Source organism: Giraffa tippelskirchi, chromosome 2 (assembly GCF_054371585.1).
Source record: "Giraffa tippelskirchi isolate mGirTip1 chromosome 2, T2T-mGirTip1v1.2.pri, whole genome shotgun sequence".
NCBI lineage: Eukaryota > Metazoa > Chordata > Mammalia > Artiodactyla > Giraffidae > Giraffa > Giraffa tippelskirchi.
The window spans coordinates 232,950,061-232,962,141 of NC_137276.1; the positions used below are offsets into that span (position 1 = coordinate 232,950,061).

Genomic DNA, 12,081 nt, shown 5'->3' on the forward strand with positions numbered 1-12,081 from the left:
GCACTAAAATAGAGATGTGGATATCTTGCCAGTGAGAGATGTGCCTGGCTCTGCTCAGGAATGCTTCTAGAGGTAATTGAATCTCTTGTAATTCAATCACAGAGGAAAGTGGCAATTTTATCTCCGTATCTCTTTAGTATCTAAATCATGAGTTCAGGAAGGTAACAACAGTAGCTTGGGAAACTCTTATCAACTTGTCAAGACACCTTAATAAAGCTTTTGCAATTCTGTCCCTATTTTAAAACTTCAGTAAATATTAACAGTCACGGCTCATATTTGTATTGAAATTTTATAGTTTACAAAGAGCATTCACATTTGATTATCTGATCCTCACAGCTACCTTTGGAGGTGGTTCAAACAGGACACATCATTACCATCTTAAAAGGAGACTAATAGACCCAGGGACCCGTCCAAGGGCACCCAGGCAGCAAGAAACAGAACTTGGACTTGAACCCAATGTTCTGACTTTAAGTTCTGTGCCCGTTCCGTTGGGCATCCTAGGAAGCCACACACTACTTAGTTCTCACGAGTGTACTCACTCTACGTCCAGGAGGGCCTTGGTGTCCAGGAGCACCTTCTTCACCTTTCAAGCCTACCGTGAGCTGCAGGTAGAAATATACATGAGTTTCCACCTCCTCTATCCATGGGGACTCCCTCAGCCTTAATGAGACCTTGTAATTGCTTTGAAAAATTTAGAAAAAGCAAACAATAATTCAAGTCAAGCAAGTTCCTTACTTTTAATATAAATAGCCATCCTTTTTACTCATAGAACTCAGAGAAAAAATCATTTTCCAAACAGTCCATTGTTAGTGTATAGAAATACAACCTATTTTTATATGTTGATATTGTATCCTGCAACTTTACTGACTGTATTAGTTCTAGCATTTTTTTGATGAAGTCTTTAAGATTTTCTATCTATAAGATCATGTCACTGCAAATAGACACTTCCACTTCTTCCCTTCTCATTAGAATGACTTTTATTTCCTTTTCTTGTGTAATCCCTCTAGCTAGGACTTCCGGTACTATGTTGAATAGAGTAGAGAAAGTGGACACCTTTGTCTTGTAGCTGGTCCTAGCAGGAAAGTTTTCAATCTTTCATTGTTGAGTGTGATGTTAGTTGTGGTTTTTTTTGTATGTGACCTTTATTATGTTGATGTGCGTTCCTTCTATACCTAATTTGTTAAGAGTTTTTATATGGAAACAATGTTGAATTTTGTCAAATGTTTTTTCAGCATTTATTGATATGATTCTATAATTTTTATCTTTAATTCTAAGTAGCCATTCTTCAGTTCAGTTCAGTTCAGTCACTCAGTCGTCTCCAATTCTCTGCGACCCCATGAACCACAGCACGCCAGGCTTCCCCATCCATCACGAACTCCTGGAGCTTGCTCAAACTCATGTCCATTGAGTCAGTGATGCCATCCAACCATCTCATTCTCTGTCGTCCCCTTCTCCTCCCACCTTCAATCTTTCCCAGCATCAGGGTCTTTTCCAATGAGTCAGTTCTTCGCATCAGGTGGCCAAAGGATTGGACTTCTGCATCAGTCCCTCCAGTGAACATTCAGGACTGATCTCCTTTAGGATGGACTGGTTGGATCTCCTTGCAGTCCAAGGGACTCTCAAGCGTCTTCTCCAACACCACAGCTCAAAAGCATCAATTCTTCGGTGCTCAGCTTTCTTTATGGTCCAACTCTCACATCTATACATGACGACTGGAAAAACCATAACTTTGGCTATACAGACCTTTGTCAGCAAAGTGATATCTCTGCTTTTTAATGTGCTGTCTAGGTTGGTCATAGCTTTTCTTCCAAGGAGCAAGAGTCTTTCAATCTCATGGCTGCAGTCACCATCTGCCATGATTTTGGAGCCCCCAAAAATAGTCTGTCACTGTTTCCATTGTTTCCCCATCTATTTGCCATGAAGTGATGGGACCGGATGCCATGATCTTAGTTTTTTGAGTGTTGAGTTTTAAACCAACTTTTTCACTCTCCTCTTTCACTTTCATCAAGAGGCTCTTTAAATAGCCATTCTTAATAATTGGTAAACATTCATTTCCTTCTTAGCCTCTTCATCTAGTGACATCCTTTGCTCTGGTACTGGCTGTGCATTTAAATCTAAATCAATCATAAGCTAGAATTAGCATTTAAAAAAGCAAATATACTAGAGCATGTGGAGCTCTAATAAAAACCTGCCATCTGCAAAGGATCAAACAAGAAAAGTAATTCCCCACATACATTAGAACATGGGTTGGTTGTATCATTCCCCATAATTCAAGGTAATGGATATAGATGCTAATGAAAAATATCCAGCCAGATGTAAATTGCATCTACTGAATTGCATCTCTTTCACAATGTTAATGACCATTGATACAACACTCAATTTTAAAATGAAAGAATGCTTGTCTCAGCATTTTGTTTTTCAATAACTTTAACACTCTGCACTTTGCTAATCAGAACATCTCAACAGACTCTCTTAAAATGAACACCTCAAGTGACCATGGCTCTAGGGACCGGAATTGTCAGAAAATGCTCCAGAACATGGTGGGAAGATGTCAGCTTCTTCATAGTAGAAGATTTCCACTCACAAGGTTAATATTATATAATATTATATTATACTAACCCTGCGAGTGGCTTTAATATATGTCTTAGAAAAGACTGGAAGACACTGGCATTTATTGGAACAGCTTGTTATCAATCTGCAAAAAACTTAAAATAGTTCAGATTCATGCAACCATAGAATTTTGGAGCTCAAAGTGTCTTTTGGTGTCATTAAGTTTAACTCTGATGTTACAGAAATAGAGATCCGGAAAAGTTGTGTTGAAGATCACACAGCTAGGAAGTGGCATTTCAGATGACCCTGGGTTGGATCGACAATCCACATTTATAATTATAACATAAAAGCCAGAATCTTCCAAAGAAATATTTATTATTTCTGCAATTATAGACCACTTACTGTTAATCCCCTAAATCCTTTGGGTCCAGGCCCCCCAGGAATTCCAGGATCACCAGCATCACCCTAAAGATTCAAATATAAGAAATCAAGATGTAAAAAAAAAAAAAAAAAAAGAAATCAAGATGTTAAAATGCTTGCTATGAAAAAATGAAAATAATTCTCTCCAAACCAAACCCTAATTGATTTCATAACTATATCACATACTAAACATTAAATGTATCTCTTATACACTTAGATATTCCCCAAACTATTTATGCATAAATATCAATCCAATGGCTATTTCATCAGTTACTAAAAATACCTAAAGAGAATTGCTTGAAAATCAAGGAAAATATATGGGGTACTGACTTTATAAAGTACTAAACAATGAATTACCTCCTAAATTCCTGTGTCATTTCTCAAAAAGTTAAAGGTAAAAACAAATTTATTCTGACTTGGGTAGAAAATTAATTTAGCACAGTAAACTAATTTCACATTTATCTGTAAATTGAAATATGCTAATTTTCTCTTTATCAGCAAATTAGAAAATTGGTCCTTTACAATGAGAACTCCTATCCTAAAAGTTATTTGTATAGTGCCTTCTTGTACCCTTCTCCACCTAGGAAAGAATCTCTTTTGGTAATTCATCAATTAAAATAGCACTTATAAGGGGACTCAAAACTTGGCTATTTTCCTATACTGAGGTTGAGTCAATTTGCTCAGACGTTCTAATTTTTCACCCATATTTTCCATCAATGATTGGAAGCCACTCTTCTATACAGGATAATTTTATTTATTTATTTGATTTTTTATTGAAGTATAGTTGATTTATGATGTTAGTTTCAGGTATACAGCAGAGTGATTCAGTTATACACATACACACACATATATATATATTCTTTTTCAGGTTCTTTTTCCTTAAAAATTTTTACTAAATATTGAGTATAGTTCCCCGTACTATACAGCTGGTTATCTATTTTATGTATAGTAGAGTGTATATATTAATCCCAAACTCCTAATTTATCCCTTCCCAACTTTCCCCTTTGGTAATCACACATTTGTTTTCTGTGTCAATAGGTTTATTTTGTAAATAAGTTCACTTGTAAGATTTTTAGAAGAAATCTTATCACAGAATCCCAGTGTATAGAACACATATAACCTGAGCTACTCTGGTTGAAATGGAAGGAGCGTCTGGTCGTAGCCCTCGGAGGTCAAATTCAAGCTGATAGGCAATGAGGAATTCTAGAAGATGTTTGAACAAGAAAGTAACATAACAAAGCTATACCTTGGAAAAAATCAGGTGACAGTAGTGTTTTGAACTAACTGAGACAGGTTAAATTTGGAAGTAGGAAACCAATGGGAAGACTCTTGTAATCCTTCAGGTAAGAGGAAGTGAAGCCATGACAATGAAGGGCAAAGAACAATAGCAGAAGCCAAGAGTTTTGCATGAGATCACCAGAGCAGAGAAATCAAGAAAAAGACAAAGGAGTGAACTTGAGAGGGTACCTAGAGGTAGGGTTTCAAGACAAGGAACATCAGGCAGTGAAGGACATCTTTTCCAATTTAAGGATTCATAGGCGTTAAGTATGGTCCTTTTTTCATGAAGCTCAGGCTACCAATTATCCTGCCTTTTTTTTTTCTGTTTCATTCAGATCCACTGACTTATCTTACTTCTCATGTAGAAGGTCAAGATCACGGTAAGTTTAACAAGTTCATGTGCACCATACCTTTTGGCCCATATCTCCAGGGAATCCTCTTGGACCCTGCAATTTTCAGCAGAGAACATAAATAAATCAACACACCGTTTCTGCAGTATAATCATTTCTTCTATTATTAAGTTTGATGGTTAAGAATCTGCCTGCAATGCAGGAGACCTGGGTTTGATCCCTGGGTCAGGAAGATCCCCTGGAGAAAGGAATGGCAACCCACTCCAGTATTCTAGCCTGGAGAATTCCATGGACAGAGGAGCTGGTTGGCTACAGTCCTTAGGGTCGCAAAGAGCTGGACACAAGTAAGAGACTAACACTTTCACCAATTAAAGAAATAATTGTTTTCCATATTTACCTTGACTCCTTTTCGTCCCATAGGACCATAGCCTGGGATGCCATAATCACCCTGTGAACAAATCAGTTTATTTCAGTTTCTTAAGAGTGGAAATTAATTGTAACTTATACTGGGGAGATTATGGTGTCAGGAGCAAAGCCCTGGGGACTTCCAGGTGGAGGGGGCCTGACGACCTTGCACTCTTAAAATATGCATGTTGCTTAGTTTTCTGCACTTCCTGGTGTGGCCCTGGTACTTCACTGACCAGCTCTGTTTTTCAGACATTGCAGGAGGCAGAGGGATGGCCATTTAGACTGACAGATCAGTAGTGGTTACTTGCCTGGAAAATTAAGAGCTAGTCCAAAGAACACTGGGTGAGGAATTCCTCAAAGAATTATAAATGGCCAATAAACATGGAAAATAGTTATCCTCACTAGTAACCAAAGAAATGCAATTTGAAACAGTAACAAGATAAAATTGGTAAAGATGAAGGGAAAAAAAGGACAATGCCTATTGTTGGTATGTATGCCCTGAAGTGAATACTTTTCCTGAATAACAATTCATATCTTGTTTGAATTTTCCTAAGGGCATCTTGCAATAGGGTTTAAAGCCTTAGTTAAATATGTACATATTCCTTGACCTAGCTAGGCTACTTCTAGAAATCTCTATGTAGAAATTAATTACAGCTTCATCCAAAAACTTAGTTACATACAAGAATGTTCATTGCTGTGCTATTTAAGACACTGAAAAGCTGAAAGTAAACTGAATATCCAGTAATAAGAAATCGGTCAAATGAGCTAAGGTACATACATTCAATAGAATATTTTGAAGCTATTAAAAGCAACACTGAGGGGAAAATATAATGACTTGGAAATATGCTCATGATACAGTGTTAAAAGGGAAAAATAGAAGTTTTTTCGGTATCCTGGGATATAAATGTTGCATATTTCAAAATTGTGGGATTATGGGTGACTTTTTTTCCCATTTCCCATGTTTTACACTTACCCAACTTTCTACAATATCTATGTGCAACACTTTAATAAACATTATTTTTGAGAAGAAAATAAAATTTTTCCTAATTTTTCCTCTTTTGGTGGCTCAGTGAACTACTGAGCTCCTGGTACAGCCAGAGGCACTAAACCAGATGCCCTGTTTCTTAATCCTACTCCCCTCTTCTCATCACTCTGGAGTTTTGCAGGAACTCAAGAGAAATTGGCAGTCCTGACACAGCTGACAAGGCCATATAGATTTTTAACATCCTGAACTCATCCGTTATTCCCTCTGCATTCCCCTTTCTCTGTTAACAGCTGTTCTCCCCTTGTTTCAGCAGACAGACCAGCTGCAGAATGAAAGCTGCAGGGAGCCAGAGGAATGTCCTCACATCTTCCTCGGAGGTCCCAAAACATCTTCAGGACCCAGCTGCTTGAACTGATAGTATCAGCCCTCTTCCCTTTACTGAGCCCTTGGAACTGAGCAAGGGTGAGGGTCCTAAAACCTCGTACCTGCTTTCCTCGCTGTCCAACTTGCCCCGCTGGCCCTGAATCTCCAGGAATCCCAGGTTCTCCCTAGTGAGTGAGGCAAGAAGAGCTTCAGATCAGTGCAAATCAAGCCTGGTTTCCACCATAGACATTCTGTCTGTTCGTTGGGGACACTCTGTGTTCTCAATGAGGGTCCAGGGCTCAGGAAGGAAAGGGAGTGTAGGGAAGAAAGGATGATCTTCCCAAAGGTGAGTAGGAAGCATTAGCACAGCCCAAGACTGGACTCAGCACTGCTATCCCAGTGCTCCAGACGGACTACTGGAGATGGGAAAGAGTGGAAAACTTACTCCAGGGAGAGTGAATTCATTTCCTGATTGATTCACCCATCCAACAAGTATCTATTGTCCTGGAAAAGGAACTGTTGAACACAGCTCGCATGGTTCTGCCCTCATCAAGAATACTCTGGTTAGAAAGAGAGACAGGCAATTCTACACCACGTGATCAAGTTCAGGGTGCCATGGCAGCAGAGAGAAGGGGACTCTAAATCAGATTTGGTGGGGTTGGCAGGCTGGCTGCCTAAAGGAAGGAAACAGGGAGGCTGAGGCTTAAAGTATGAGTTGTGTGAGCTGAAGAAGGACTGATGGAGGAATGAGTATGGAGAAGGGAAGGGAAAGTGAGAAGCCTGGGCAGCTGCTCAGGAACAAGATGAGGGAGGAAGCTTGAGAATTAACTAGGGTCAAAGAGTCTTCTAAGCTACTGGACGAACCTAGACAGCATATTAAAAAGCAGAGACATTACTTTGCCAACAAAGGTCCGTCTAGTCAAGCCTATGGTTTTTCCAGTAGTCATGTATGGATGTAAGAGTTGGAGTATAAAGAAAGCTGAGCACCAAAGAATTGTTGCTTTTGAACTGTGGTGTTGGAGAAGACTCTTGAGAGTCCCTTGGACTGCAAGGAGATCCAACCAGTCCATCCTAAAGGAGATCAGTCCTGAGTGTTCATCGGAAGGACTGATGTTGAAGCTGAAGCTGCAATACTTTGGCCACCTGATGAGAAGAGCTGACTCATCTGAAAAGACCCTGATGCTGGGAAAGACTGAAGGCAGGAGGAGAAGGGGACGACGGAGGATGAGATGGTTGGATGGCATCACCGACTCAATGAACATGAGTTTGACTAAACTCCAGGAGTTGGTGATGGACAGGGAGGCCTGGCGTGCTGCAGTCCATGGGGTTGCAAAGAGTTGGACATGTCTGAGTGACTGAACTGAACTGAACTGAAGCTACTGGAAAGTTTGGAGATTTTCCTAAGGGCAACTGGGAAGTTAGGACCAGTGACGTAATTTCTGGGACCCAAATGAAAGCATGGACCCTTAACCCAAACACAAAGACCTTCCAGACAGTCAAAGCAGAGCGTGAAGCCAAGCACAGGTGCCTTCTAAGTGAGGTCCCCTGTATGATTGAACGGATCTCAGGCCCATGAAGCCGCCCTGGAGGAGGAGCCTCTGGAAGGTTTTGAGAAGGGAAGTGAGATTCTGAACAGGCCAGTGGTCTGTTCTCTAGGGATCTCCAGTAAGGACACTTCTAAGAAGGCAGGTTGAGTTAGACGGAGGACTGCATGCATGAACAGATTTGAGTTCTGACATCCCCCATGTCCCTGGCCGACTCTGCCACAAGTGCCTTGATGCATTCAGAAAAGCAGGGAGTTGAGTTTATCAGAGTCGCTTTACGATAGGTGAATAAACCATGTTTCTCCTAGTGAAATGAGGCAATTTCACAGAGGAAGGAAAAGAATCTATTGCAGAAAACGGGTGAGTGGTTGATGGTGCCTGGATCGTGTGAAGAATTAATATGAAAATCAAACATAAAATGGAGCTCCTCTTTTCTCAGCATTTGAAATCTGTAGGAATTTACCTTTTTCCCCAAAAGACCAGGCCTTCCAACACTCCCTTTATCTCCTACTGGTCCGGGAGCGCCCTGAAAGAAAACAGGAAACACAGATGTTGGCACCGCAACAATTCATCCAAAATCTGTCAGAATAGATTGGCTTTTCCGTGTGTCATTTCTAACGACTTCTTGGTACTTGCTTCAGAAGGAATTCAACCTGAAACCAGATGCCTTGGGCTTCAGTCCTGGTTAAAGGAGCCCAAGTCTTCATTTACAGGGATGTGGCTAGTCCAAATGGAGCCTTAGTGAGAAATTAAAATGGCACCCTTGACGCAGCACACATTATTTCTGAATGTGGCAACTTTGTAACCAACTGATCTTGTTAGAACAAGACATTGTGCTGTCCTTGTCACTTTTGTGCTCTGTGCCACCCACGTATGTGAAAAGGGATGCTGAGTGTGTTCCTAACCTGCAAAGGGGGCCAAAAGGTCTCTCACAAACGTGCTGGGAAGACTACTGAGCAAACACAGATATCCCTTGCCTTCTAAACTCTTGCCATCTGCACCGAAAAAGTGAACAGATTCAGAACGTTTCTCATATGACTCTCTTACCATCCAAACTCTCATTATTCATCGTCAGAAACTCAGGAACCAAGTAGCTTCAGGGGGTGAATTCAACGCTGGACTTTGGAATCAAATAAATTTGGGTAGCAAGGGATCTTTGCAGAGTCAGTTTCCAATATCTATCTTCAGTGGAGATAGGCATGGCACAGATCATTTTTAAAAGTTAGAAGGGTCTGAATAATGTATCAGGTTTGTAAATGTTCATGAGTCTGCATTCTCCTAAAGGCTTTCTTCAGGCAGATGAAATAGGTCTGTGCTTTCCAAATCAAACCCCAGGGAAGGAGAAGGGGGAATGCACGAGGAATCTGAGCTGTGCTAAGTATTTGTTCCCAGTTTGTCCCAAGTTAATCCTCAAATGAAAGACTCCACATCTAGATAATATAAAATAATCTCTATGCAAAGATGTTTCTGAAGCAAGAGGAGAAGGAAGGTTGGAGGCCACTGACAAGACCACCTTAGTCACGCACCTGAGGTCCTTTGCGTCCCTCGCTTCCCTTCTCTCCTTTCCTGCCCGGAGGTCCGCTTAACCCCTTTGGTAGTAACAAAAGAAACACAGTGCAATGAAGTCAATGAAAAGTGACTGTCTTCGCTGCTGCTCTTGCAAGACATGCATGGAAAAGCACCAGTCCAGCCCTTCAAGCAGTTTAACACCGTGACTAAGCTTGTCTCAGAAGAGAAGGTGCTGGGAGATCCAGACTCAGTGGAGCAGCTCTTATGAAGAAATTCCCTGCCTGAGCATAAGACCTTATCCCTCTTTAATGGGGAGAAATGGAAAACAGATTTAAAGAAGAAATAAAACCCACAGAAGAAGGAAGCGAGAAACAAGCAATAGGCAGATGGACTCCTTTGATGTGGCGAGTTATTGGGCCAAAGTGCTTCAATGTGTAAAAGAGAAAGCAAGCGGCTCTAAGTTAGCACAAAAGGACATTTTCACAGAAGATCTCTATCAGAGGAATTAAAACATATTTTCTGCCGTATTTCCCATCAATTGTTTGGTTCTCATATGGTTCTCTCGCACGGAAGGAAAAACTGGAGGTGCTGGCATAGCTTCTCTTCACCAAAAGAGCAGCTGTAACATGTTTGGCTGCTCAGGGCAAGGGATGGTCAGAGGCCCTGGCTCACCTTGGTTCACAGCCTGAGCATCACAGGAGCCCTGAGGGGCTGAGGTGATGTCATTCCTCTCCCTACAAACGCTGGGGATGGACTCAGGCTGACAGTCGTGTCCGACTCTTTCCAATCCCATGGACTGCAGCACACCAGGCTTCCCTGTCCATTACCAACTCCCAGAGCTTGCTCAAATACGTCCACTGAGTCGGTGATGCCATCTAACCATCTCATTCTCTGCTGCCCCCTTCTCCTCCTGCCTTCAATCTTTCCCAGCATCAGGGTCTTTTCTAATGAGTCAGTTCTTCACATCAGATGGCCAAAGTATTGGAGCTTCAGCTTCAGCATCAGTCCTTCCAATGAATATTCAGAACTGATTTGCTTTAGGATTGACTAGTTGGATCTCCTTGCAGTCCAACAGACTCTCAAACGAGTCTTCCCCAACACCACAGTTCAAAAGCATCAATTCTTCGGTGCTCAGCTTTCTTTATGGTCCAACTCTCACATCCATACATGACTACTGGAAAAACCATAGCCTTGACTAGACAGGCTTTTGTTGGCAAAGTAATGTCTCTGCTTTTTAATATGCTGTCTAGCTTGGTCATAGCTTTTCCTCCAAGGAGCAAGCATCTTTTAATTTCACGGCTGCAGTCACCATCTGCAGTGGTTTTGGAGCCCAAGAAAATAAAGTCTGTCACTGTTTCCATTGTTTCCCCATCTATTTGCCATGAAGTGATGGGACCAGATGCCATGACCTTAGGTTTTGAATGTTGAATTTTAAGCCAGCTTTTTCACTCTCCTCTTTCACTTTCATCAAGAGGTTCTTTAGTTCTTCTTCACTTTCTGCCATAAGTGTGGTGTCATCTGCGTATCTGAGGTTATTGATATTTCTCCCAGCAATCTTGACTCCAGCTTGGGCTTCATCCAGCCCAGCATTTCGCATGATGTACTCTGCATATAAGTTAAATAAGCGGGGTGACAATAGACAGCTTTGACGTACTCCTTTCCTAGTTTGGAACCAGTCAGTTGTTCCACCTCTGGTTCTAACTGTTGCTCCTTGACCTGCACACAGATTTCTCAGGAGACAGGTAGGGTGGTCTGATAATCCCATCTCTTCAAGAATTTTCCATAGTTTGTTGTGATCTATATAATCAAAGGCTTTGGCATAATCAATAAAGCAGAAGCAGGCGTTTTTTCTGGAAATCTCTTGCTTTTTCGATGATCCAGCGGATGTTGGCAATTTGATCTCTGAAAATCAAGCCTCACTGAAGGTTCCTCGGCTTTTCTAAATCCAGCTTGAACATCTGCAAGTTCACGGTTCATGTACTGTGGAAGCCTGGCCTGGAGAATTTTGAGCATTACTTTGCTAACATGTGAGATGAGTGCAATTGTGTGGTAGTTTGAACATTTTTTGGCATTGCTCTTATTTGGGATTGGAATGAAAACTGACCTTTTCCGGTTCTGCAGCCACTGCTGAGTTTTCCAAATTTGCTGGCATATTGAGTGCAGCACTTTCACAGCATCATCTTTTAGGATTTGAAATAGCTCAACTGGAATTCCATCACCTTCACTAGCTTTGTTTGTAGCGATGCTTCCTAAGGCCCACTTGACTTCGCATTCCAGGATATCTGGCTCTAGGTGAGTGATCATCTTGGTTCGTGACATTGTACAGGAGGCAGTGATCAAGACCATCCCCAAGAAAAAGAAATGCAAAAAGGCAAAATGGCTGTCGGAGGAGGCCTTACAAGTAGCTGAGAAAGAAGAGAAGCAAAAGGCAAAGGAGAAAAGGAAAGAGGTACCCATTTGAATGCAGAGTTCCAAAGGATAGCAAGGTGACCAACTACCCTTGTGTTAAAGCCACTCTCTTGGGTGACACTAACATATTTCTCACACGGAAAAGAAAGAGATGTCGCAACTCCAATGCCTATCTCACTAATGATATGACCGAGAGAAAATGCAGATGCCTCAAATGGAGCCCTATCAGTGATATTCTGGAAGCACTGTCACCCCCCGTAGAGCT

At 41.4% G+C, this 12,081-nt stretch overlaps 1 protein-coding gene across 1 annotated transcript in view; it reads right to left on the reverse strand.

Annotated features, from left to right (window-relative positions):
* The window catches only part of COL6A5 (collagen type VI alpha 5 chain), a 177,390-nt gene that overhangs the window by 76,565 nt on the left and 88,744 nt on the right, over nucleotides 1-12,081 (reverse strand). The window contains exons 23-29 of the mRNA XM_081573212.1: nucleotides 9,425-9,487; nucleotides 8,362-8,424; nucleotides 6,477-6,539; nucleotides 4,996-5,046; nucleotides 4,659-4,694; nucleotides 2,953-3,015; nucleotides 540-602 (exon numbers count right to left, since the gene is read on the reverse strand). Coding sequence (XP_081429338.1) covers nucleotides 540-602; nucleotides 2,953-3,015; nucleotides 4,659-4,694; nucleotides 4,996-5,046; nucleotides 6,477-6,539; nucleotides 8,362-8,424; nucleotides 9,425-9,487 — 402 coding nt within the window. The remainder of the gene's footprint in view (nucleotides 1-539; nucleotides 603-2,952; nucleotides 3,016-4,658; nucleotides 4,695-4,995; nucleotides 5,047-6,476; nucleotides 6,540-8,361; nucleotides 8,425-9,424; nucleotides 9,488-12,081) is intronic.